At 41.8% G+C, this 26339-nt stretch overlaps 2 protein-coding genes across 3 annotated transcripts; one reads left to right on the forward strand and one right to left on the reverse strand.

Annotated features, from left to right (window-relative positions):
* The first annotated feature begins 1139 nt into the window (after nucleotides 1-1139).
* On the forward strand, nucleotides 1140-17279 carry Tbp (TATA-box binding protein). Of its 2 annotated transcripts, none has more exons than XM_048421698.3 (9): nucleotides 1140-1243; nucleotides 2431-2480; nucleotides 5820-5988; nucleotides 6815-7191; nucleotides 9186-9273; nucleotides 12107-12198; nucleotides 13098-13265; nucleotides 14370-14464; nucleotides 15388-17279. In XM_048421698.3, the coding sequence occupies exons 3-9, from the start codon at nucleotides 5935-5937 to the stop codon at nucleotides 15465-15467; spliced, it is 954 nt and encodes a 317-aa protein (XP_048277655.2). In that variant the 5' UTR covers nucleotides 1140-1243; nucleotides 2431-2480; nucleotides 5820-5934; the 3' UTR covers nucleotides 15468-17279. The 2 variants fall into 2 exon arrangements, with proteins under 2 accessions (XP_048277655.2, XP_048277648.2); XM_048421691.3 differs by having other exon boundaries at nucleotides 5825-5988.
* A 2780-nt stretch (nucleotides 17280-20059) lies between these two features.
* Nucleotides 20060-25567, reverse strand: Pdcd2 (programmed cell death 2). The gene is made up of 6 exons (XM_048421982.3): nucleotides 25223-25567; nucleotides 24700-24942; nucleotides 23817-23948; nucleotides 21355-21458; nucleotides 20418-20531; nucleotides 20060-20338 (listed from the first exon to the last, which is right to left on the reverse strand). The coding sequence occupies exons 1-6, from the start codon at nucleotides 25497-25499 to the stop codon at nucleotides 20168-20170; spliced, it is 1041 nt and encodes a 346-aa protein (XP_048277939.2). The 5' UTR covers nucleotides 25500-25567; the 3' UTR covers nucleotides 20060-20167.
* Nucleotides 25568-26339: the final 772 nt, after the last annotated feature.

A 26339-nucleotide genomic window follows, 5' to 3' on the forward strand; every position in this document is an offset into this window, starting at 1 on the left:
CCTAAGTCTTACTGGGTTCCCTGTCCCTCCAGGAGAAAATGTTTCATTAAGGAGAAAATAGCTATATAATGCTACTGTACTTATTAGAGTCCATGTATAGGTCAACACCCTATACACATAACACACACGTTCTCTCTCTCTCTCTCTCTCTCTCTCTCTCTCTCTCTCTCTCTCACACACACACACACACAGAGAGAGAGAGAGAGAGAGAGACACTAAAGGAGCCCATTAACTCGTTGATAGTGCAAAGTACAAGGGAAATGACATAAGCAGAACCAGCAGAACAGACATGTATATGCCTAGATGAACCACAGAAAATAGAAATCAAGATATATTGTAATTCAATCAAGCATTAAGAAGCAACCTAGCTAGGAGGTGGTGGCATATGCCTTTAATCCCAGCACTAGGGAGGCAGAGGCAGGCGGATCTCTGTGAGTTTGAGGCCAACCTGGTCTACAGAATAAGTTCCAGGACAGGTTCCAAAGCTACAGAGAAACCCTGTGTGGAAAAACAATAACAACAACAACAACAAATGTTTTCTTGGAACAGTCAGGAAGAGGGCTGATAGGTACAGAATTAAAATGTAACTGAATGTAACAAAGACGCATGTTTTGTTGTCTTTCTTTAGACACAAGTTATCTTTCACTGAGAACGTGATAAAGAGTATCTGCTTGCTATTCACGTTTCGACCTCACAAGTTTCTAAGAGGCGACTACTACTATCTTTCAGCTTTATGGTACTAAGTAGAGGAGGAGGTGAGCTCTCCAAGTACCCTTGGTAACACCGTGAGCTTAAAAACGTGGTACACTAGCAGGGCGTGGTAGCCCACGTCTTTGATCCCAGCACTCCGGAGGCAGAGGCAGGAGGATCTCTGAGTTTAAGGCCCGCCTTTTCCAGAGGAAATCCCATGACAGCCAGGGATATCCAGAGAAACTTTCTAAAAACAAAGCATGGAAGACTGAGGCTGTAGCTCAGTGATAGAATGCTTGCTTGAGTTTGATCCCTAAAGCCACATCTCCAACTGTTACCTCTACACTCGCGGCATCTCTCCAACCTTAGACAACAACCAGCTCGGAATGATTGCCCCGCCCCGGAACTGCTGGGAGCCCCGCCCCCTCGTTTCCCAGGCCGGATCACAACGGGCGGAAGTGACGGCATCAGATTGCGTCGGGCTCCGGCGGGGTCGAGTCCGGTAGCGGTGGCGGGTCCCTGCTGGCGGTTTGGCTAGGTCTCTGCGGTCCAGGTAACGGTCGGTCAGCCTTTTCTCCGCTTTGAGGGGGTCCCCGGGACAGCCGGAGGAGACTCGGCATGGGCGCGCGGCCGAGCAGGGAGCAGCGCTCCGCGCGTGCTGTGGCGGCTCGGCGAGTACCAGTCACCGGGCCACCGCTCCGGCGGGGTCTGGAAACCCTGTGCCAAGCGTGAGAGTTTCCTGGGGGCTGGCACCGGGCTGCGCCGCACACCTCCTCTGCTTCCGCTAGGAGACCGTTTTACCCAGGCCTGCGTCCCCGCGTCTTTTCCTTCATTAAGGGACATTCTCGTCGGAAGCCTTGAGATCAACGTATTAAACACGCGCTACTTTATTTACACTGTGCTCACCGTCTCTAGGCTCAGGTTAGCGTGGTTTTCCAGAACTCTGGGTAGGCTTTTCTGGGAAAGGACGCCTGACAGGATTAGGCAGACACTTGAAAGACTGCAGAATAAGGTTTCTCAAATATTCAGTTTGATGGCTTAGTTTCCAAAAGATGAAGACTGGAAAACAGCCTAAAAATAAGTTAATGTAGTGATTATTCCGATTTTATGACACGTTGAGGAAAGATGGTTTATATCGTCTGCAGGTGTGAGATGACCTCTGCATAGCATACGACAAATATTCGTCTTGAATAATCAACCGGTTCAGCCAGGCGGTGGTGGCGCACACCTTTAATCCCAGCATTTGGGAGGCAGAGGCAGATGGATCTCTTGACTTCAGGGCCAGCCTGATCTACAGAGCTAGTTCCAGAACAGGCTCCAAAGCTGCAGAGAAACCCTGTTTCAAATAGTAATAATAATAATAAATAATAATAACCAACCGGTTCAGTAAACTTCATTTGCACAAAGTGATCTCGATAAATCACTGATTATACTTTGGACATTAAACTCAACCTTCATTTTCTTTTTGGCTCAACTAAAGCAATGACCTCAGAAATTGAGTTTTCAGTCTCCAGTTTTCTCAGATTTATCTTCTCTTGACAAAGGAGCTCCCCATCTACACTTCCAAATCCTTTAACTTAATCCCATTGCCTGTGTAATAACACTCCGAATTATGTAACCCACCTCTACCTGCTGTGTCACCTCCTGTAGTGACGTCACATTCTACATGCTCTCCTAGTCTCTGTCTGCCTTTCACTTTTGTATGTATGCTGATTTGTATGTTTTTGTTCCTCTTGCTAGATCCGTGTTAATTTGCTCCTGCTTTGGGAAAGATCTGGCCTCTCAAAAGGGTATGTAACTTTAGTGTTTTTCTTAATTTTTAAGAAGACTTACATATGTGAGCCAGGCGGTGGTGGCACACACCTTTAATCCCAACACTCAGAAGGCAGAGACAGGTGGATCTCTGAGTTCGGGACCAGTCTGGTCTACAAGAGCTACTTCTAAAGCTACACACAGAGAAACCCTGTCTCCTGTCTTGGAAAAAAAACAAAACAAAAAAAGGTTTATGTTTGTGAATGCTTTTGCCTGTATGTGTACCACATGAATGCCTGGGGCCCATGGAAGACTTAAGGGGGCACTAGATTCCTCAGGACTGGATTTACAGCTAGTTTGAGCAGCCATGTGGTGCTAGGCCTCAAACCGAGGCCTTCTGGGGAGAAACAGTGCTCTTAACTGCTGAACATCTCTCCAACCCCTGACTTTAGTTGTGTTCTTCCTTCCATAGCATTTACTGATGATTATGTACTGCACACCAGGCACAGCTCTGAAGACATGTGTGTGCTGATTAGACATGTGTGATGATTATATACTGCATACCAGGCACAGCTCTGAAGACATGTGTGCTGATTGCAGCTTTCTTGCTTCTTGCCTTAGTAAATATCTGTGATTTTAGTGTTGCTAACTTTTTATAGTTATATGTATTTTTTTATATTGATAAGGACTGCATCTTCTTTATCTCTGTATCTGGAACATTATTGTTAGAGAATAATAAATACATTTTTCTGGTGATATCAGAAAAAAATGTAATTTTCTTGTAACCTTAGTATCTCTATATATCTAGTATCTCTCAGAAATGGGCATTTCTTCATTTTTTTTCTTTTTCTCTCTTTTTTAAAAAAAGATTTACCTGTTATGTATACAGTGTTCTGCCTGCATATATCCCTGCAAGTCAGAAGAGGGTACCAGATCTCATTACAGATGGTTATGAGCCACCATGTATGTGGTCGCTGAAAATTGAACTCAGGACCTCCAGAAGAGCACACAGTGCTTTAACCTCTGAGCCTTCTCTTCAGCCCATCTCTTCATTTTTTCAATAATGACTTAGTCAGAAAATCTTTTGGGTCCATTGTCCTCTCAGAGTGACTGTGACATTCTTTCATTGGACCTCAGAAGGCCTGAACCAGCATGTTCTTAACGTGACTGCAGACCTTTGAATATACAACTTGTAACTTTGAAGCCTGTATGTCTTGTGTGATATTAGTTGATGATAAATGTTTAGAATAAGATCTGATTGTCAGGCTGGGGAGATAACTCAATGGTTAAGAGTATTTGCTGCCTTGGTAGAGGACCTGATTTTGGTACCCAGCACCTTCATCGTGGCTCACAAATATCTGAAAATCCAGTTGTAGGGAATCCAATACTATCTTTCTGACATCTGCAGGCACCACACATGTGATGCACGTACATCCGTGCTTACAAAACACTCTTACACATAAAATAAAAATCCTTTTATAAAGATTTAAGTGCAATAACTAATGTCTGTCCTGTGCTTGCTATGTGTCTATAGTTAGACTTATCTCCTCTCCGTCCCCCAACACACAGTTTCTCTGTGTAGCCTGGCTATCCTGGAACTTGCTCTGTAGACCAGGCTGTCCTTGAACCTCTGCCTCCCAAGTGCTGGAATTAAAGGCGAGTGCCACCACCGCCCAGCAGTTAGACTCATCTTGATTTGATAGCTAATTCAGTTTGTTCATCCATTGTTGGTTCATACAGTCCTTATGGCATATCTGAGCAAGTTACTGGTCTACATGAACTGAACTGATTTTAAAAAAAGTGTCTATAAAGAATTGAGGATGGGCCGGGCGATGGTGGCGCATGCCTTTAATCCCAGCACTTGGGAGGCAGAGGCAGGCGAATCCCTGTGAGTTCGAGGCCAGCCTGGTCTACAAGAGCTAGTTCCAGGTCAGGCACCAAAAACTACAGAGAAACCCTGTCTCGAAAAATCAAAAAAAAAAAAAAAAAAAAGAATTGAGGATGGGCATTTACCTGGTATTTATGAGGCTCTTGTTTGTTGCTACCACTACAAATTTTTAAAAAAGCTCTTCATAGTCTCTTAATCCATAATCATACTGCATATCCATGATCACCAAGGAGATGATTATTTAAGGAGCCAAGTTCCAGGCATAGTTTTTATTAATGCGTTCTAAGGAGTTAAGAACATTGCATTTCTAAAATTAATTGTGTAATCTGTCTTTAATTAAAATTGGAACACAAAAAAATGATTACCAAAAGCATATTATATCCAGTTCAATATTTATGCCACTTTATGCTTGAGACATTGGGAAGGGTATAAAACAGAGCATAATATTTCAAAACCAGCATTGATCTAATAGTACTATATAAACAGTACTTAATAAGTGTTCTCTGATAATACAGTTCACTTAGGAATTTGTTTTCCCTAGATGTTCCCCCATACCCACAAAAAGATCTTTTGCTGGGGGTGGGGTGAGGGGTTGTTGCAAAGGGCTGGTCCCTGATTCTGACTGTTAAAAAGGATGGCTTGGAGGTTAAAGTACTGCCTGCTCATCCAGAGAACCCAGGTTGGAGCCATCTCTCCTGCCCTACAATTTGATCTTAATCTAAACATTTATAGCATACAGGTTTCAAAGTTACAAGTTGTATATCCAAAGACCCATATTTATTTTAAGTATATATATGACCCCATGGTGGCTCACAACCATCTGTTAATTCCAGTTCCAGGGCATCTGACCCTCTCTTGTGTGCCTCTGCTGGTACCAGGCATGCAAGTGGTACACAGGCATACATGCAGGCAAAATACATATAAAATATAAAGTGAATTACATTTATGTCAACAGTCAGCCTGTGAGAATCTGTTCTTTCCTTTCACCATATGAGTGAACTCCTAGTGTCAGAATTGACAGCCTGTACTTGCTGAGCCATTTCTTGGCAATCCTTTTTCCAAAAGTTTTTATTACTGATCTTAACACCTTATTTTTAAGTACTATTAGAATATTTAACTACATAGTAACATAGTTTTGTTGGCAGTTTTACATGAGTCACAGGAAATATGGACTAGGCTTTTGGGATTAAAAAATATATTATCCCTAGACTTTTGGAATTAAAGAATATATATTTCTCCAAGATAACTTGTATATGTGTTTTGTTTTTGTTGTTTGTTTTTTGAAGTTTTTTGAGGTAAGATTTCTCTGTAGCTTTGGTGCCTGTCCTAGAACTTGCTCTGTATCCAGGCTGGCCTCGAACTCACAGATCTGCCTGCTTCTGCTTCCTGAGTGCTGGAATTAAAGGCGTGTGCCACCACCATTCGGCATGTGTGTGTATTTTGTATGCACATGAATCTTGTTTAAACTTAAAGCATTTTTTTTTTCAAGCACAGCATCACTGTTTCATGGTGTTTGGAGATAATCTGGAAAGTTAAGGACGTTTCTAAGGAGAATTGCAGAGGATGCTCTAGGAAAAATCTGAACACTGAAGGAAGTGAGGATCATGGACCAGAACAACAGCCTTCCTCCTTATGCTCAGGGCTTGGCCTCCCCACAGGTAAAAGAGCAAGAAGCGGGGGCGAGGAGGGCTGACATAGTCCCATTAAGAGAAAGCAAAAGAAGGTATACTTTAGCCACCCAGATTTGAACATGGATTTGTATGTTTCTCAAGCTTGTTTTACTTTGTGGAAGTTTCTGCTTTGGGTAGGCATGATGCGTTTCTGCTTGGGGAGTTCATTTGGAACCTAATTTAGAAGACTTCCATCTGTGTGAGCTGTAGAGCTGTAGAACATTTATTTCATTTACTCAAGAAGATTCCTTCTTGACTCTGTTGCAGTCACCTCCCTAGCCCAAGATAACAACAAAATCTGCTTACAAAGTTAAACATTAATTTTTATATAAAATGTGTGTGGTTGCAATAGAATTAGACCGAGATTATTTGTTACTAATTCAGTATTAATTTTGCCATTTTTTTTCTTCCTACTTCCACATAAATAGCTACTAAATCTAGCAATGCTTGTAAGACAGAAGCATAGAAAAGGCAGTTAACAATATTTAACAGGCTTTGGTAGGTAATCCTCCTAGACTGGGTTGCACTTTACATAGGGATATGCCTTGTCCTTACGGTCTAGATATGCTTTGGTGGCTAAGCATCTGTCTTGTATATTATAAATAACAGACTCCATATGCTAAGTACTCATCTGCTATGTTTAGTACCACAGAAAAAAAGTGATGTATCTCAGGGTATCAAATTCTTTCCTAGTAATTCAAGACCTATTATATTCAGAAAGCACCAGGTTTTACACTTTACTCGGATTCCACTAGGAAAGAGCCTATACTACTAAACATTAATGTCTTAATCATTCTCTCTTTGTTTTCCACAGGGAGCCATGACTCCTGGAATTCCTATCTTTAGTCCAATGATGCCTTATGGCACAGGACTTACTCCACAGCCTATTCAGAACACCAATAGTCTTTCTATTTTGGAAGAGCAACAAAGACAGCAACAGCAGCAACAGCAGCAGCAGCAGCAGCAGCAGCAGGCAGTAGCAACTGCAGCAGCCTCGGTTCAGCAATCCACATCTCAGCAGCCCACACAGGGTGCCTCAGGCCAGACTCCACAGATCTTCCATTCCCAGACTCTGACCACTGCACCCTTGCCAGGCACCACCCCCTTGTATCCTTCACCAATGACCCCTATGACCCCGATCACTCCTGCCACACCAGCCTCTGAGAGCTCTGGGATTGTACCACAGTTGCAGTGAGTACCTCGTAGCGTGTGTGTTCTCGCTTTTCCTCTTTCAATGTGTGTGCACACATGTGCACACATGTTTTTTTATGTTTCTGTTTCCTGTCTTCTGTCCCCTGCACCAGAGGAGGCTCTCAATGGTATTACACTATTTGCTTTCAGACAGTGGATTTACTTAAGGTAATTCTGTTATAGTGCAGCTTTATCTGCTCTTGGCAAGGAATTGAAGCTACAGAGTGAGTCAGTGTTCTCAGCAGAGCCTTTCCTTAGAAATGGAGTTGCTTGTGTTTATGTGTTGGGGCCACTGAAATGGAGTTTCATAGACACTGTGGACATTTCCCTGTGGCTAATTGTCTGAGTTACAGCCAGTTGTATCACAGGCTTGTCCAATCTTTGGAGATTTGTGAGGATGATAGTTCTTGTCTTGATAAATGTTTCTGCTTAAGTGAAATAGTTCCCACATGTTAAGGGGTAGGAGGCCCGGGCTTTTTTTATTTCTTCCTGAAACAACCCAAATCTAGATACTCCTCAGTAACAAGTATGTAGATTTTATTTAAGGAAGCTTGTAGCCTGACTAAAGGTTCTTTTCAGACAACACTGTTCAGTTTGTGTTTGCTGATCCTCCCTCCTACTTTGAGATCTGTTTCCTAGCTACACTCAATTTTCCTTTTACATGCATAATTGTCATTTGTATGCCATGCCAGATCATTTTTAAGCTACGTGGTATATAATCATGATTCTTGACTATTACACATTGCCTGTATACAATTTTAAGATAACTTTTGATTTTTATAATTTTAGAGAGATAAGCCCTGTTAGCTGTCCTTTAGACAAAGTCTAAAGTATAAACAAAGTCTGTACTGCTCCAAACTAATTTTTCATGCCTATTTGACTCCCACAGGCATTCTGCTTTGTATTCTGATTAAAATCATCTATTAGAACCAGCCTAGGACATACACTTATTTTCATAGCCACAGAGCATGTACTTGAGAGCCAGAGGCTGGAAGATCTCTGTGAGTTCAGAGCCAGCCTGGTTTACAGAGTGAGTTCCAGCACTGCCAGGGAACACAGAGAAACCCTGTTATTGCATAGAATGCTTCGAGACTGGGATACAATGGCATGAAACAGTCTTTTCGACCCAGGTGGGGAGTGATAAATTCTGTGCATGTGTGCATGCACTTCCCTATCTATGCTGGAGGAGAACCTCAAGAATCCTATCTCCACCCTGGTTTTTAAGATGGGATCTGTCAGTGCTGGTTGGGCTAAGCTGACTAGCCAGTGAGCCTCAGGAATCTGCCAGTCTCTGTCTCCTTGGCACTAGGATTGCAAGTACACGTTACCACTCTCACAGGTTCTGGGGATTGAACTCCACAGTCTCTTTACAAGTGGAGCTGTCTCCCTAGCCTGCTAATGGTGATTCCATTTAACATGACTTACAGTGGTAACTACAGAACAGAGTACAGATATTTTCTTCCCTTGCTAAAGACATTGAATTCCATTTTGGGAAGATTGAGAAAATCCATATCTTCCTGTTTTTACCATATTGACTTAATAGTGAGCTAATGTTGGTAGTATTTGAGAGCTCAGGAAGGCACGGCTCCTGAGACATGCAAGTTCTGGCTCCTCCACTTGGGAGTCATGTGCATCCCAAGCCAAACGCAGTACATTCCATGGAGGCTCAGTTGCTTTGTCTGATTATGGGAATAGCAGTTATCACTTCATAGTATGTTTTGGGTATTAAGTGGGAATATCTGGTATGCGGCACTTTTTAAGACATTTAGAGTCAGCAGCGTTTTTTGTTTGGTTTTGTTATTTTTATTATTATTATTACTAAAGCCTGGTGAAAAATAATGGATCATCAATCTAAATCATGTTTTCTTTCCAAATTTCTTCCAGAAATATTATATTCATAGCAAATCTTGGTTGTAAACTTTACCTAAAGACCATTCTCCTGTTTGTTTAAAAGTTAAATATTTTAAGTAATTATGTTTTTAAATTTCTTATAGAAATATTGTATCCACGGTGAATCTTGGATGTAAACTTGACCTAAAGACCATTGCACTTCGTGCCCGAAATGCTGAATATAATCCCAAGGTCAGACCCTTTTCATGTGTTTGAGATTATATAAGATAAACAGAAAATTCTTCCTAAATCTATAGGTGAGAAAGTTTGTATTGTGCTTGTTTCTTGATTCAGGCAAAATGAGTAGTGTTATGTTCATGATTAGTGTCTCAGAAAAGTTCATTCTGGGACTTTTTTCCTGTTTTTGCAGTATTGGGATTTTAACTAGGACCTCAGCCACACTAGGGCAGTGCTGCCTGCTGAGCTGCATTCTCAGTTCTATAACTTGTGTTTTATTGAATACCTACTATGTATATCCCCCTCCACATGTAGAAATCCATATATAACCTAAGTTTACATACACCTACATTGTGAAGGGTACCACAAGAAGTTGGAAAACAGAATATCCCATTTGTATCCTGAAGCATGTCTGATGACGTATCTGTGGTGCCCACTTCAGTGATCCTGTGGGAGAGCTGGGGATGGATTGTATGGGTGGAGAAAGATTGGTCAGTGATTAATAATTGTTGGCTGTAAGTACAAGTTTATTGCTCATTTTCCCACCTTTGCTGATAGACAAAATTACGTGTGGTGGTATGGACACAGATGGCTTTTCTGATAGAGAAATTACAGGAATTTAAGAGTCTGGCTTGGTGGTAGAACACTGGTCTGGGAAGGCCAAAGACTTTTGATTGTAATCAGGCTTTTTGTCCTTTTACAGTTTGATAAGTCATTGAGGAACACACAGTTCTAGTAAAGTCCCAGGAAGCCTTACAGTTTCCTAGACCTTCACCTGGCTGTTGGTTTCCGTACCCTATCTTTAGTTTTGTCCATTGTCTGCACCAGTGAGTCTCAGTTCTCCCTCTTTGTTGTATCCTGTAAGTTGAGGTTGGCCATAGAGTCTCTGACTTCTTCCTGTGAGAGTGTCTTATGCATCCTCCTGGGAGCTCCTCACACTCCTCCTGTCACCGCTCCTTAGGTGACCTTTTGTGAAGAGCCTCACACTTCTGATCCTGGTGGAATTCATTTATAGGCATTAGTACAGATCAGCCACATGAGTGTGAAAGGACTCGAGTCCCAGATTACCTTCTGGGGCACTATTTTATAGGGTCTTCTGAAGGAAAGGGAGTTGTTGTTAGGAGTGTGGTTTTCTATTTGATATGAGATTCAAGTTATGTAACTTACCTGTTGTCTCCTCCCGTGATACAACTGGTATTAATGACATGCATGCCCAGTTTTGCGTGGGCAGAAGGTGGCAGTAGGGGATTCCCCTTAAAAGGTTACTCAGAGGACACAGTTTGCCTTATTGCACCCAAAACATTTAGGCTGAATCAGTCAGCTCCACCCACCTCCCTGCCTTGTACTTGGACACAACTGGAGTATGATTGAGTAGACTGTGTTTGATGATCATCAAGGGAAGGAGAAACCTAGTCCACTGTTTGTGTGGTGTGTGTGTGTGTGTGTGTGTGTGTGTGTGTGTCTGCGTAGGTGGGAGTCGTTCTAGGTTTGGAGAGGACTGTATATGTATTTTTCATGCAGGTAGGGTCCTGGGCTGCCAGGTGCATAGCCCAAACCAAGAGAGGTCCCAGGTTTCAAAACTGTTCTCGATGCTTGCCTGCCTTGTGTTTCTATCTGTAATAGGGTTGCTGCTTTATACTATGATTTCATTTTTATGGCCTCAAACTCAGACCCTTTTGTCTCTACCTCCTGAATGCTGGAATTAAAAGTACCTTTTACTGTGCCCAGGTTTGTACTATGATTTCATCAGTTGTGTGTCAGCTTGAATGTGACAGCATCTAGATTGAGGAAAAGAACTGTCTTAAATGTAGGAAACATGTGGGCCCTACTTCATAGCCAGGTTTTTAGTTGAGTATAAGGCTAACCAGAAAATTAACTACAAAGACTCAGATTGGCCACTGTTCACTTTTAGCTAACCAAGTTTTTGTTATTTTTAGTATATACAACTCTTGAATCAGTCACCATACCAAGATGGTAGCCTCATCTCGTCTAATTTTGGCTTGAAGCCTACCTCTGTTTGTTTTCTGTTTCCATTTGCTTTATATATCATTTTCCTTGCTTTTACTTTCAGTTTACAAGTGTCCTTGCCATTGAGGTGTGTTTCTTGCAGTCAGCAAATGGTGGGATTAGAAAAACAACTAGTCTTTGTCTTTTAATTGGATAGGTAAGACCATTTACATTTAGAACTCTTACTAAAAAATACTATCTGATTTCTAGAATTTTGTTGATTGTTTTTCTTGGTTGGCTTTCTCAACTATCATCGCTAGGAGTTAGTTTACTGAATCTGCATGATTGATTCTTTCTTGGTTCTCATTTATTCATCTGTTCCTCATAAGAGTCTTATTCTTTCCTGAGCTCTCCGTCTGACTGTCTTTTACTTTGTGTGTAGCATTCCGTCAGTATTTTCTGCAGTGCTTTCTTTGGACAAACTTGGAAAATTCAAAAGAGCAGAAAGGAGAAAAGATTGGGAGATTTTTAAAAACTGCCCAATAAAGAAATACCCAAAAAACGTAGATAAGTATGAGGAAAGGAATAAGAAACAAAAACATTTTAAAAGATACTTTTGTTTTGTTTGGCAGGGTTTCTCTGTGTAGTCTTTGGAGCCTGTTCTGGAACTCACTTTATAGACCAGACTGATCCTGAACTCACAGAGATCCCACCTGCCTCTGCCTCCTGGGTGCTGGGATTAAAGGCGTGCGCAAAGATAACTTTTTAAATACATTGACAGGAATGTCTGGTGTAGCCAGGAGAGTTTCACCCAGGATATACAATACTTGAGCTTTCTTCACTCACAGAAACTAACCAGAAATAAAAGTGCAGCTTTAATGCTTCTTTCTGACCATTTTAGCGGTTTGCTGCTGTCATCATGAGAATACGAGAGCCACGAACAACTGCGCTGATTTTCAGCTCTGGAAAAATGGTGTGCACTGGAGCCAAGAGGTAGCCGTGAGGGTTTCTTTGTTTCTGGGGTTGCTTTTATCAGGCTAGCGCTTTTGTTTTGTTTGTTTCGAGACAGGGTTTCTCTGTGTGGTCCTGGCTACCCTGGAACTCGCTCTGTAGACCAGGCTGGCTTCGAACTCATAAAAATCTGCCTGCCTCTGCCTCCCGATTGCTGGAATTAAAGGCATACGCCACCACTGGCCAGCTGGACTGTCCTAATCACTTTGAATAGCATCTTCTTACTTTGTTACCCTGATACTTTGGTTGTAGCATTGTATTTGCATCCTGCTTTTCAGATGAGCGCTCTGTGAGCTGGAAAGTCACAGACTCCCCCAATGATGGCGTCCTAAGAACGGACAGAAATTTGATGTGAGGGAAGATAGAATTTGTATATTTGTCAGTAGTAAATTTTACTAGTATACTTTTTTTAAAAAATTTTTATTTTTGCTTTTGGTTTTTTGTTTTGCTTTGTTTTTTTGAGTCAGGGTTTCTCAGTGTAGCCCTGACTATCTTGGAACTCACTCTGTAAACCATGCTGACCCGAACTCAGAGATCCACCTGCCTCTGCCTCCCTAGTGCTGGGATTAAAGGTGTGAGCCACCACCATCCGACCTTAGTAATTTTTTTTTTATGAAAATGAAGTTTTCATCTCAGTAGAAATTTGTGGGTCAGAATGTGTTAACAGTGATCTTAACTGAATCATATGCTACATCACGTCCTTTAAATCTAGGACTTGTCAGTAATGTCGTAAGTTCATGGCTGATGTTTTGGTAGAATATGGTTTCTGTTAAAGACATAATGATAGTTTAATTCATTTTCTAATTTAGACTCTGTTTAAGTTATTCTTAATTATTCCATTAAGGGTTGTGCACATAACTCACTGTTTATCCTTCCTGCAGTGAAGAACAATCCAGATTAGCAGCGAGAAAATATGCTAGAGTTGTGCAGAAGTTGGGATTCCCAGCTAAGTTCTTGGACTTCAAGATCCAAAACATGGTGGGAAGCTGTGATGTGAAGTTCCCCATAAGGCTGGAAGGCCTTGTGTTGACCCACCAGCAGTTCAGTAGGTAGGTCTGAGAGGAGTCCATTGATAGTCTCCTCAGGCATCATAGAGGGTGAAGCACATTTAAGACATTCAGTTTCTAAGCCTATGATGTAGTTGCAAGTTGGATGTGGTACTAGTAAGCAGTTATACTGCACTTTCTGTTGTCCTTCACAGCTCCTGTTCCCCTAGTCACTTAGTGACACCCAGATGCCCCACTGCTGTATGCCTTATCATTTTGTTAGTCAGTAAAAACATTTAAACACATGAATTTGTAGTTTCTTCTACCACTTTTCTCCCAGTTTGACTCTTCTTTGTCAGCGTACTAGCAGAAGGTAAGATGGGCATGAGGGTTGAGCTGCCCGTTATGATTGCTTGTCGTTCTCTGGTGAACACTTCCTCAGCATCCCTGCTCACAGTATGTCTGTTATCTGGTTCCTGTTTGCAGCCGCACGAGCTCCCCACACTCACCATACTCCTCTTGCTTCAGGCCCTTTGCACAGGGCAGTTTTTTACCTGATCATTAGGTTCAATTTTCAACATAGAAACTCCTGTTTGAGTTTTAGATATCCATTCAATGTTGCTCTTCCTCATATAGGCCTGCCCTGCATTTATTTCCAGGTTACACATAAAACAGACAGGTCCTTTATCAGATTGAACTAATAAACCCAAAATGACTAGGTTAGAATTTCATAACTAATGTCAGTTCAGGGTGTAGGCTCATCTTCGAGCTCACATCTGGTTATCACTCTGGTTAAGTCACCCTGTTAGAAACACTGACAGGCTGACTGACTGACACTCTCAGCTCTTAAGAAGAGTGGTGAGATTTTTTTCATAAACTACTATCCCTAGACTTGCCCAGAGTGAATCTAATGAGGATCAGAGAACATGAGTGTACAACTCTTGTCTTTATCAGAAAAATGTGAATTCTGTGAAGACAGCATTACGTGATAGGAGAGCATGTAGTTGGTCGTCATGCCCATGACATGAGGCTCTTGCTTGGTGAAAGAGTTTTCATCTCGTGTGTCCTGTTTGTAGACATCTGGCTTGTTCACTCAGTATTTCCAGTACTTCACAAGGCCTCATTGAGTTTATACAAAAAACTGATGACTTCCCATTTCCTTTCTAGCTATGAGCCAGAATTATTTCCTGGATTAATCTATAGAATGATCAAACCAAGAATTGTTCTCCTTATTTTTGTTTCTGGAAAAGTTGTATTAACAGGTAAGTTAAAAGGAAAGTAGTGTACCAAAATTGCAGAGAATTTTGGGATAGCATTTCTGTGTTGGGACAGTTGTCTAGCCTCTTGTAAGGATGTTTTTGTTTACATTTTGCTTCCCATCCTGACCTCCATGAAAAGGGGAAGAGTGAGAACCGCAGAGTCCTGCTGCAGTTGTAGTCTTCAGCCTGAGTATGCATCATGGCAGCAGGCACAGAGGACACTAATAAGAGACTCGTTTCGGTGGCATTAGCCCCTGGAACTTGGGGTTACTAGGTGCCATTCTGAGGTAACAAGTCTGAGAGAGGAGTTCCACTGAACGCCACTGAACTCCAGCAGTTGGGAGAGTAAGGCTTCAGTCCTCAGTGCTTGCAGGTTACCATGCCACTCAGGACCAAGTGTGGGAAAGAACTGTGGACTAGGGGGTGGGTATTGCCTTGCTGACTTGTGGATCCTAGCCAGGACCAACTGTGGTGAGGAAATGGTGGTCTAGGGTGTTAAAAGTCACCAGGTCTATTTTTATTATATATATATTAGTGGTTTGTTAAGACAGGGTTTCTCTGTAGCTTTAGGGGCCTGTCCTGGAACTCTCTCTGTAGACTGGGCTAGCCTCAAACTCACAGAGATCCTCCTGCCTCTGCCTCCTGGGTTCTGGGATTAAAGGTGTGCACCACCATCTCTACTAATCTCATTTTTTAAAAAATACTGAAATAAATGAATGAATAAATAAATAAATAAATAAATAAGGTTTTATTAAGAACAAGTGCTGGAGAGCACAGCATGGCCAGTCTGGTCTACACAGCAGGTTTGTCTTAACTGGGTGTGGAGAGAACTGTACTTGTGACTTTATTTTAAGGCAGCGATGTTACTTTCTATTTTAAGAAATGTTACTTAACCATCTCATTTCTATTCCAATGTGTCTTTGTAGGTGCTAAAGTTAGAGCAGAAATTTATGAAGCATTTGAAAACATCTACCCCATCTTAAAGGGATTCAGGAAGACCACATAGTGGCTGCCATGCATTACTGCCCCCGTCAGTTCTGGTGCCGCTGATGGTACACTTGTGAGAAGGGCACTCACTTACAGGTGGCAGCATGAAGTAACACTGTGTCCTACTGAGGACACTGGAAAGGTTACCTCCTCTGCACTGAGATCGCCTGCAGCATCACTGTGAGTCGCTTGCTCTGTGCTGCTATTCGGGCAGCACTGCCCACTTATTTATATTTAGATTTTAAACACTGCTGTTGATGAATTTGCTGGTTTAAGGGACAGAACTTTTAAGTGTTCAAGCCACCTGTACAATTGAACTTTTTATTTTAACTTTTCCCACATAAGCCAGTTTTTATATTTCTACCAGAAAAGTAAAAAATCTTTTTTTAAAAGTGTTGTTTTTCTAGTTTGTAACTCTAAGGAGTTATTTTTGTGCCAGATACATTCCGCCTTCCCAGTATTGCAGAACTGAATAGTTGTATTAATCAAAATAAATGTACATATTTTCTTTCTCCAGAGTACTCTGCACAGAAACATGCAGCTTGTAAATTGTTAGATTTTTGTTATAAACGAAACCTTGTAAGAGTCATGTGATCATGTCAAGAGATTTATTTTAGATATAATGCCTGAGACCACTGTTTTGTTTGCTTGTCTTTGTTTGTTTTTGTCTGTTGCAGTGAAAATGGCCATGCCACTGATTTTATGATCCACACTGAACACCCTCTTATTCCTTAGATACTCTATAGTGTCTGGATCTTCACCAAACTAGTTATGTTCTGTTCATTTTTCAGCCTTTACCGGGGCCTCATAGCTGGTAAGGGACATCAGAGGGCTCTGAGTATTTCAGATGTGGAAGCTGGCGCCCTGTCTACAGATAGCTGACTTCTCTGATGTAGCATTTTTGTCATGGCTATTTTCTCTTGAATACAAGGTGGACACTTATGAAGCCTTGGGTTATTTGGGAGCATTTTATGTCCTGTTTTTTTAATTGTAAAAGTACATTGTGCACAGCTCAGAGTATGTGCAATCAGAAAGAAGTCTTTTTCTTTCCATCCTTAGCTGTTCTTTTCCCAGGTAACTTCCAGATTAGTGAGTGTCTTTTCACCCTCGCCTAGATGATGCCTGAGCTCTCCAGTATACCTGATGTGGCAGCAGGCAGAGGGGACACCAACGAGTGACTGTTTTCAGTGGCATTAGCCCCTGGTACTCCTGAGGTAACAAGGCTGAGAGGAGTTCCACTGAATGCCAACAGTTGGGAGAATAAGGCTTCAGTCCTCAGTGCTTGCAAGTTACCATGCCACTCAGGACCAAGTGTGGGAAAGAACTGTGGCCTAGGGTGTTAAGGTGTGTTGCTTTTTAAATTTTTAATCTGCAATTCTGTCCTTAGGAGCTACTTTTTATCTTGGTTTTGGAAAAATATTGAATACTTTGGTGACTTTTGTTTTTTTGTTTTTACAGTCAGTGTGACAGTTACACTTCCAAGAACAGCAATGGAATGTCTAATACCTTGATTTGAACCATTCCCTTAGTCACAGTCCTTGTCACCTCTAGTGCACACTGTTATATGTGTATTTTGAATACATAAATTTCTATAGTATACTTTTACAAGGGGAATTGATATAAACCATTTATGTATTCCAAGTTTTGACAAATCAGTACTAGAGCCCAACCCCCCAAAAGTATACAAAGTACCCTTTCCTGCACTTACCAGGCGTTACTGATGTTTGAGAAGGATATCATTCTAGTACGTTTCTCCAAGATGGTTTTTTTTTAAGTTTTATAATTCTTTTTATATGGACCATTTTCATGTCATAAAAGTTAATTATTTCAACATGGTTTCTTATTTTTTCATAACACTTTAAGGAAAAATACTGATTTATATTTAACTTTTTCCAATCTATTTATTGAGCTCCTGTTACTGCTGTTAATAGTTGAACAGTTGGAACACTAAGTTCTAGGCATGTGGTAATTTTGAAAAGTAATAATCTTGTTTCTTCTTTCTGGTATTTATTTTTAATATTTCAGTGGCTGGGACTTTAAAGTGCCTTGCTTTCTTTCTTCTTTCCTGTTCTGTTTGGGACAGGGTGACACGGTTAGACTCCTACAGCCCAAGTGGCCATGAACTCAGTGATTCTGCCTTGCCCTCTCACGTAGCTGGGATGATAAGCCTCATGAGCCACTGTGTCTTGCCAAGGTTTTCATTTAACCATTTCTGTATTGTGCATATTTTTTATCCTTGTTATTTTTAACATTCTGGGGCTAGAACACAGGATTTGTGCCTGCAAAGAATGACCTCTGTGACTGACCTACCCCCAGAGTAGAACCCTTTAATTCTTTAGGCCATAAGGGGATTGCAAATTAGCATGCACTAAAGTGTACTGTACCTAGATTACACATGCAGCAGTCTTTCTGGGAAAGTGGCTGTCTTAGTTAGGTTTTCTGTTGCTGTGATAAAATACCATGACCAAAAGCAGCTTGGGGACAAAAGGGCTTATTTCAGCTTATAGTTGTATCCTTCATGAAGGGAAGACGGGGTAGAAAGAGCACTGCCCACTGACTCACTCAGCCTGCCCAGGGGTGGCACCACCCACACTGAGCTAGGCTCTCCCATATCAATCAAGAGTGTACCCCACAGACTGGCCTACAGGTCAATCTTATGGAACTATTTTCTCAAGATTCCTTCTTCCCAGTTATGTCTAGGTTTGTGTCAAACTGACAAAAACCAATCAAGATAGTGTAGTAGGAAGGGATCTTGCTATATCTAGCCCAGACTGATCAAGCACTCAGTTTGTGGCCTGAGGTGGCCTTGAATCCTTGGGCCTCCAAGGTCGTACTCCTGAGTGCACCTGGCTGGGTATATTATGTCCATACCATCTGGGGATGTTCCCAAATAATAGCCCTTGCTATTTATAAATACTTTAGTATATTGACTTTTAAAAGTCTCAGCATTCAGACCAGGATTACTGATAATTTGGGATGTGAAGTCAGACTTGGCATCTCTTGTCCTGGTCTTTTCCTGAGTAGGTGTGTTTCTACATGTTTGCCACAAGTTGATGCCAATGCCTTCCATGGCTGTGTGCTATAATACCAGTTCTATGTGGTTCTTTCTTAGTGCTTTAGTTACTTCAAGTAAAAATGAACAGCATCTTTCCTTAAAAGTAGCTTGATAAATGAGTAACAAATGACCCTTGTAGAAACCTCTAAATGATTGTATGTGTATTTTAATGTACACATACATACATGGTATGAACTCATAAGCCAGGACTTTGTGTAATATGCTTTGTATAATATGTCAATGGTAGTAGAATGTGATGTAACCTCCTAAAATTTAGAAGATTGCTAGATTAAGATTCAGGGTGACAGCACTCGGGAAGCAGAGGCAGGTGGATCTCTGTATTTCGAGGACAGCCAGAGATACACTGAGAAACCCTGTCTCGAAAACAAACCAGGATGAACAAGGATGCTAAAGTAACGACAACACAACAGCTTTGTCAGGTTTGTCTCGGTGTGGGAATTCACTTGTGAATGGATGAAGACTGGAAGCCCTCCTCACATCTTAAGATTCAGCCACGTGGCTTGACAGTGAACCATATGGAACATCCCATACCTGAAAGATGGCCCCAGGACCTCCCTTCAGTCAGTCAGGTTGTTGGACAGTTCCTTCTCTGTTCACCTTCCTCAGTCATTGTGAACACAGTCTGTGCAGAGTATTTGTAAAGGAAAGACAAAGCCCTTGTTTCTCAGTCTCTATCAGCAGGCCAGGTGAAGTTGGGCCTTCTTAAATCCAGGCTCCTACCAAGCCTGGTACCACGACTTCTTTACTGGCTCCTTCATCCTACTCAGACTAATAAAGTTCAGTTTTTCCTTGTTCTGAAACTAGATAGTACCGACTGCCCGTTTTCCCTCCCTCCCTCTCTAACCCACATGGAGGTGGGGAGTGCTGCCATGTGGCGGGTTACAGAAGGAAAACACAGGGCTCCTTCCCAGATACTCTTTGAGTTTTTAGTTTTTGCTTATTTGTACGTTTTATGCACCTGTATGAGCTATGCCGCGTGTATTGGGTGCCCACAGGGGCCAGAAAAGGTCATCAGATCCTCTGGAGCTGTGACACAGGCAGCTGTGAGCTTCCTGATTTGGGTGCTAGGAACTGAACTTGGCTCCTTTGGAAGAGTAGCAAGCCCTCTTAATAGCTGGAGAGCTAGCGCTGGCTGTTCTTACAGGGACCCAGGCTTGATTCCCAGCACCCCCATAGCATCTCCCAAGTGTCTAAGTCCAGTTCCAGGGGAACTCAGCATTGTCTTCTGGCCTCTGAAGGCACCAGGCATGTATGTGGTGCACATAACACACAGGCAAAAAAAATAACTAATAGTAATTACAATCAACTGAGCCATCTCTCCAGCATATTTCTATGCACACATATATGTATGTCTATTCCTACAAAACTAACATACCATGAACGTCAGTAATGACATCCTGGTATTTATACCCTATACCCCTATTGGCATCCATGTATGTTTGTAGCATTAACGGTATCACCCTTCATTATGGACATACAAAAAATGAAATTCCCATCATTGGACACTTGTTTTAGTAATACAGAGACATTGTAAATAGTGTATCAAGCAACATTTTTACACTTATATAAGTCTTTGGTAACTACTTTCTTAGGATAAAGTCCTAGAGATGGAATTGTGGGGTCCTGAGGCATAAGGAACATTTTTAAGAATTTAACCCTTGTTCAGGTGTCACATCCTGTTTCCACACAAACTCCTCTGTGTAGCCAATGCCCAGGTCACAGCTCTCAGCACAGGTGAAGACGGCAAGGATGCCCCAGTCCACACTTCTGCCCAGCCTGTCTGCCTTGAGGTAGTTCAGCAGCTGGGGCATGACCTGGGGAGAAGACAGAATAATATTTTAATACCTATATTTTGGTCCAGTTTTCTTAAAAGGTCATTATTTAAGGTCATACCTGGAATTCAAACATCCTCTTGGCACCACAGGGGCAATCTGGAATATCTTTTTCATGAGGGATATTTTCACCAGAAATCCAGATGGGTTTAATACCTCTTCCATACCTGAGAATCTAGAAGGTAACAAGGAGTACATCTCATCTAAGAATTCCCAATGGAAACATGGTATAAGGACCAGTTAGAGGAAATCCCCACGTGCTTCTGTACACTACCAACCCCTAAACCTCAAAGCCATTATTTTAGCTTATTTCTTCCCTAACATGTCAGGACCTTTTTAAACAATTAAAAATTGTGTGTACACATGGCAGCACTCGTGGAGGTCAGAGGATAACCTTTGAGAGCCAACTGCTTCTACTGCTTCTACTATGTGGGTCCCCAGGACCAGACTCAGTCATCTGGCTCAGCAGCAGGCACTGGCCCCACAGTGTTAGAATCTCAGTTCTATCACTGCGTTGTAAAGGAAGTTAAGAATAACTCGTTACCATACAACTGTGTGAGTCTGTGCAAAATGTGGCCATAGCAGTCAATACTTGGCTTCACGTATAGTCAAGATCCTTAAATACTTAAAAAGGGATGTACATAGTCAGACAGTGTTTGGTTAAATTGTTTAAAAAAGGGTAAATTCACTATAATCAGCTTCAGAGTGTTTTTCCTCTCTTTTGTTTAACTTGTATCACCATTGCTAAAAACCACCTAGTGTTACAGACAGACCAAAGCTTCCTGTTACCCTGGATGTTTACTTGTTCCAGTGTGTTTAGGAAGTTGCCTTTAGGGATTTTTGTTTATGCTTTTTTCTTTTTCTTTTTTTTTAGAATTCTGTACATATATAATGTGTACACAGTGTATGGGCACGTGAATCATACTGGTTTTATAAGCTGAAAGTAGGGGTTATAGTCATTTTGAGAACACAGTGAAGAGGTATAAATCCCATTTTACCTGTTCTGGTTCAAGGGCTATTTTGGATTTAAACTTTTGAAAAATGTGATCTTCCTTGGATTCATGCTTTGCCATGGAATCTAGTTCTTCCTCAGGTATTCTCCCTGGGGGGAAAAACCCAACACAATAATTATGAAATACTGGGATAATCCCCACAATTTAGCCAATCAAATGTATGGAGAACCTTGTTAACATAATTAGATCCTCTGTTCAAGTAATTTTAGTGACTATTTGTAGGTAACATGTACTCATTATAGATCTAGTCTTTAAGGCTTCAAATTATAATGTGAATGGTGGCTCAGAACTATAGCAGTGCATCTTGGGCTCCCTGCAATGGGGTCCTCATCACTGCTGTGCTCAAACCATCTGGATTCTTCCTTTAAGCCTCCTTCCATCTCACCCATCAGTGCCATTTCCTGTTCCACAGCCAGTTTTCCAGCAGACCAGTGGCTGCCAACACAAAGTGTGGTAATGTGTATCAAAATACGACCTTGATGTCCTGAGTCGGATAAGCTGAAATTCAATGTCACCATTTTGATAATTTGGGGGAGGCATTAGCCAGGATGCATGGAGAATGTACATTCCCTCACACTGGTGTTCTCTCAAAGGAAGAAGCAAAGCCTTGGGCTGGAGAGATGGCTCAGAGGTTAAGAGCACTGATTGCTCTTCCAGAGGTCCTGGGTTCAATTCCCAGCAACCACATGGTGGCTTGCAGCCATCTGTAATGAGATCTGGCGCCCTCTTCTGGCATGCAAGCATACATGGAAGGAATGTTGTATACATAATAAATAAATAAATTTTTTTAAAAAAGCAAAGCCTTAAGCTGCTCCACAGGTGTCCCTGTCCCTTCCTTCTCTTCCAATCTCTTTCTCCTTGCAGCCCAAACTAATTCTCAGCTAGGACAGTCACTTCAGGGAAGCATTCTGAAAACGTTTATCTTGTGAATGTTGAACATCCACAAAAGTAGAAGTGCTGTAGTTTTTAAGTATGAAGAACCAGCTTCAAATCAAATTTCAAGATTCCCCCATTGATGATTAATGAAGTTTCTGCTTTTCTGAATCAGGAATTGAATGTAGAGCCTGATACATGCTGGGCAAAATGTCCTGAGTTCCAAAGCCCATCCTGTTTTTATTCGTTTAAATATGGTCTCATGAATTTGTTCAGGCTTGCCTTGACCCCAGTTGGTAGACCTAGAAGCCCTGAGTAGCTGAGGTTGTAGGTCTGTACCACTAGGACCCACTGATAACTGAGGTGGGGGGGGAGACGGGGTTTCTCTGTACAGCAGCCTTTGCTGCTCTTGAACTCAGAGATCCACGTGCTTCTGCCTCCAAAGTACTGGGGTTAGAGCTGTGATAACTGAATTCTTAACTATTAACTTCTTCAATTTCTGATAACAACCACTTTCTTTCATTATTTATTTCCTCAGTAGTTCTGGAATCAGTTACCTCTCTAAATAGATCATTTTATAGATCTGGAGTACCAACTATAAAAGAGATGATCTAACAATTTCTAAAAATTTCACAATCTAACAATTTTTAAAAATCTAAAGATTTAAAAATCTTTGTTGTAGATAAAGTACTTATGAGTTGCTACCATCTTCCAATAAAAATTCAGACTTACTTTCTGCAAATCTGTACTATTTTCTCAGACCCAATATATCAATTTACTTAAAATACCAGCAGTCAGATATAAAATGTATAACACCTGTACTATTTGCAATCAGGAGAAAGAGTTCAAGGCCAGCTTGGCCTACATGAGGACCTGCTTCCAAAGAAAAATATGCCCATCACTTTTTTCCCCACTCTTGAAATATATTTTACTAGATACACATCTGTCAAATCACTGGTGTGAAGTCATGTAGAATTATGTGGATATAAAATTCAACTCTTTTATGATTGCTTCTTATATAATGTTCACTCATAAATGATTGTCAGGTCCTACAGTCACAACTCCTGAGCACGCCATCCCTCCTGTTGACTTCCTTTATGAAGGAAAACATTTTCATTTTCATGACTTGCCACCTGTATAACGTGATCAACAGTATACACAAGTAGACACATTGAAATCCTACTGTCAGCAAGACCTAGAATCAAACTATAAAACTTAAGTTCTTTGCTCAAACACATGATACCCAGAACTTAGTGTCCACCCTGAAAGTGTTCCGTGAGCCCGCATGAGCAACCTTAGACAGAGTGTGAAAGCTGGACTCATGATCACACGTGTGTTGGTCACTACTTCAGCCACAACACAGCCCTAGGACATGAACTCTAGAGACAGTAAAGTATGGATCTAAAAGTAGAATTAAAAGACTGTTACAATGGCCCTGTCATATATTCTGCAGTTACTGTTTGCATCTGCAGTCTTCCACCACTGACACACTGATGGAGGCTCTCCTCTCTCAAGTGGTTTTCCTAAAGTGTATTTGGTCATAGTACTGTAAAATGTATATGCCATGTCCTTACCCATGCTTTCTGTGACGTCAGAATAATCTTCCATTTCTACAGCCTCGGGTATAATCTCATCTTCTGCTTCTGTTACAATTTCAAATTCTGGAAACAGGAAGTTGTGATCTGGAATTGTCTGGTTTAAAGGATCTACAAGAAAGTTATTAGCATCATTACTAAACATTTAGTTTTAAGATGATCTAAAATTTTCCCATTTCTAAAGCATTTCATCAGTCTGAACATCAGTCACTATGGCATAAGATAATCACTGTGTAGCCTGACACCAGGCATCTAGTGAAGTAATGGGCATTAAATGTGTAAAACTGCTGCCTGTATAACATAGCAAGCTTAGTTTTGAGTCAGGATCTCACTGTTTAGCCCAGATGGGCCTCAAACTCCTCCTGCATCTTGAGAGCTAGGATTACAGACAGGTGTCACCACCACTGGATCAATATTTTTAAAATACATGTTAGGCTAAAGATTAAATGGTACAATAAATATACCAACTGTTAATACACTTACTTGTTCTCAAAGTACTGGATATTATACACAACTTCTTGAGACTAGCCCCAAGCATGAACAGTGATGAGATCACAGTCTACCAAGTCACTAAAGAATTCATTAGATCAGGGGTGTATGTGCTATCGACCAAAAGACAGTGACACTATACATGACTGCTGTTAACTAGCTGTTTAGCTGGTTGTATTTTTGACTAGAGAGTCTAAAAGCCAATACAAGATGTCCATATGATTTCAACAACACTGATTTCATTATTAAAGTATTGATGTTACCAAATCTTAAAACTTTCTAAAGTATTTTGTTTTCTAATTTCAACTTTAATCAGAAACAAAAGTATCTGGGTTGGCTGAGGCACCGAAACTGCTGGAAACGGATGTCTTACCTGACTGTACACAAGCCTGTTTGTGTCCCAGCCGCCAGTCCAGTGTCTGATGCTCCTTACTGCAGTAATGTGCCTGCTTGCACCTAGAGCACGCTTTAGGGCCCAGGCAGCCACAAACCCTACAGAGATGGGCTCCTGTCTTAAGCTGGAGGCACGCACATTCTCCACTGTCTGAAGCTCCCGTCTCAGAAGGTGGCTCATATGAGTAAAACACATTTTTCCTCGGTAGCTGATTACGAAAAACTGAAACGAGGAGGTATGGAAAGTATAAAGGTTTTCAGTGAAACAAAATCCAAACATTTGAACCTTCTTCTTCACCTCCGCATAAAGAGGAAAAGTGGAGTCTTCTCTTTCAGGGAGGAGTTCTTACAGGAGAGGGGATAAAACCGGGAAGAGTTCGTGCCTAACAGTTAAGTTATGAAAATCTGTAGGTAAGGGCTCGTTTCTAAGAGACAGTTTGTATTACCCGACTCATCCCACTCCGAGGTTTGACCTCGGCCCTGCTCCCGGGCGTGCCGCTCACCTCGCAGGCCGGCACAGCACGGCGGCTCCCGACAGCAGAAGAGAAAGAGGCTGCGGTGGAAGGCGTCGTCCCGGCCGGGCAGCGGCGCGTACACCTGCAGCAGGAAGGCCAGCGGGCGGCCGCAGCGCGCGCACGCCAGCGCCCCGGGCCCCGGCAGCCCCGCCAGACCGAGCCACGCGGGCCGTCCGCCCACTTTGCTTGGGAACTGCTCGCTGCGCAGCCTCCAGGCCGGTGCCTCCTCGGCGAAGCCCAGCTCCACCTGCCCGATAGCAGCCATGGGGTCCTGGAAGGGTCGGGTTGTGTAGTCTCCGCACCGGAAGAGCGTGGTCCGCGTGGGACCGGAAGAGTGACAGAAGGCGGAAATGAACGCAGCAGGCTGAAAGCCGGGGCCAACCGCAGCCTTCCAGGGCTGGTCTTTACTTCCGGGGACGCGGCGACTGGACGCATTTTAAGGATATTTGGGGTCTCTGAGTTTAAGGTGTTGATTCTAGATCCTAAGGCTGTTGAGGCAGGTGGGACATTCTCAGCACTTGGAAATAAAGGAGAAACATTAGTTTGTAAGTTGAAAATTTGCAGGTTTCTCTTAAGACGGTTTTATCTTTAGCAAACAGAACTTGTCTAACTGGATATGGGTGGTATCATTTCCCGGAGGAGAACAGATGTATATTTCCTCCTCAAAGGAGCGAGGGACAAGCAGACTTCCCAAGGCTGAGATCTGTAGTTTGGTTCTATTCTGTTGTATCACATCCTAAGTAAGGTTGTATATATATATATATATATATATATATATATATATATATATATATATATATATATAAAATATATATATTTGTATATATATATGTATGTATGTATATGTATATCTTTGAGTGTTTACTTCTCTTTGCTTTTTTTTTAAATTTATTTATTACGTACACAGTGTTCTGCCTGCATGTTTGTCTGCATGCCAGAGGAGGGCACGAGATCTCATTACAGATGGTTGTGAGCCACCGTGTTGGTGCTGGGACTTGAACTCAGGACCTCTGGAAGAACAGTCAGTGCTTTTAACCTCTGAGCCATCTCTCCAACCCCTATGTAAGGTTGTTAAGCATAATTAATGTTAGAGTTTGCTGCTTTC

Source organism: Myodes glareolus, chromosome 1 (genome assembly GCF_982192425.1).
Source record: "Myodes glareolus chromosome 1, mMyoGla1.1, whole genome shotgun sequence".
In the NCBI taxonomy this organism is placed as follows: domain Eukaryota; kingdom Metazoa; phylum Chordata; class Mammalia; order Rodentia; family Cricetidae; genus Myodes; species Myodes glareolus.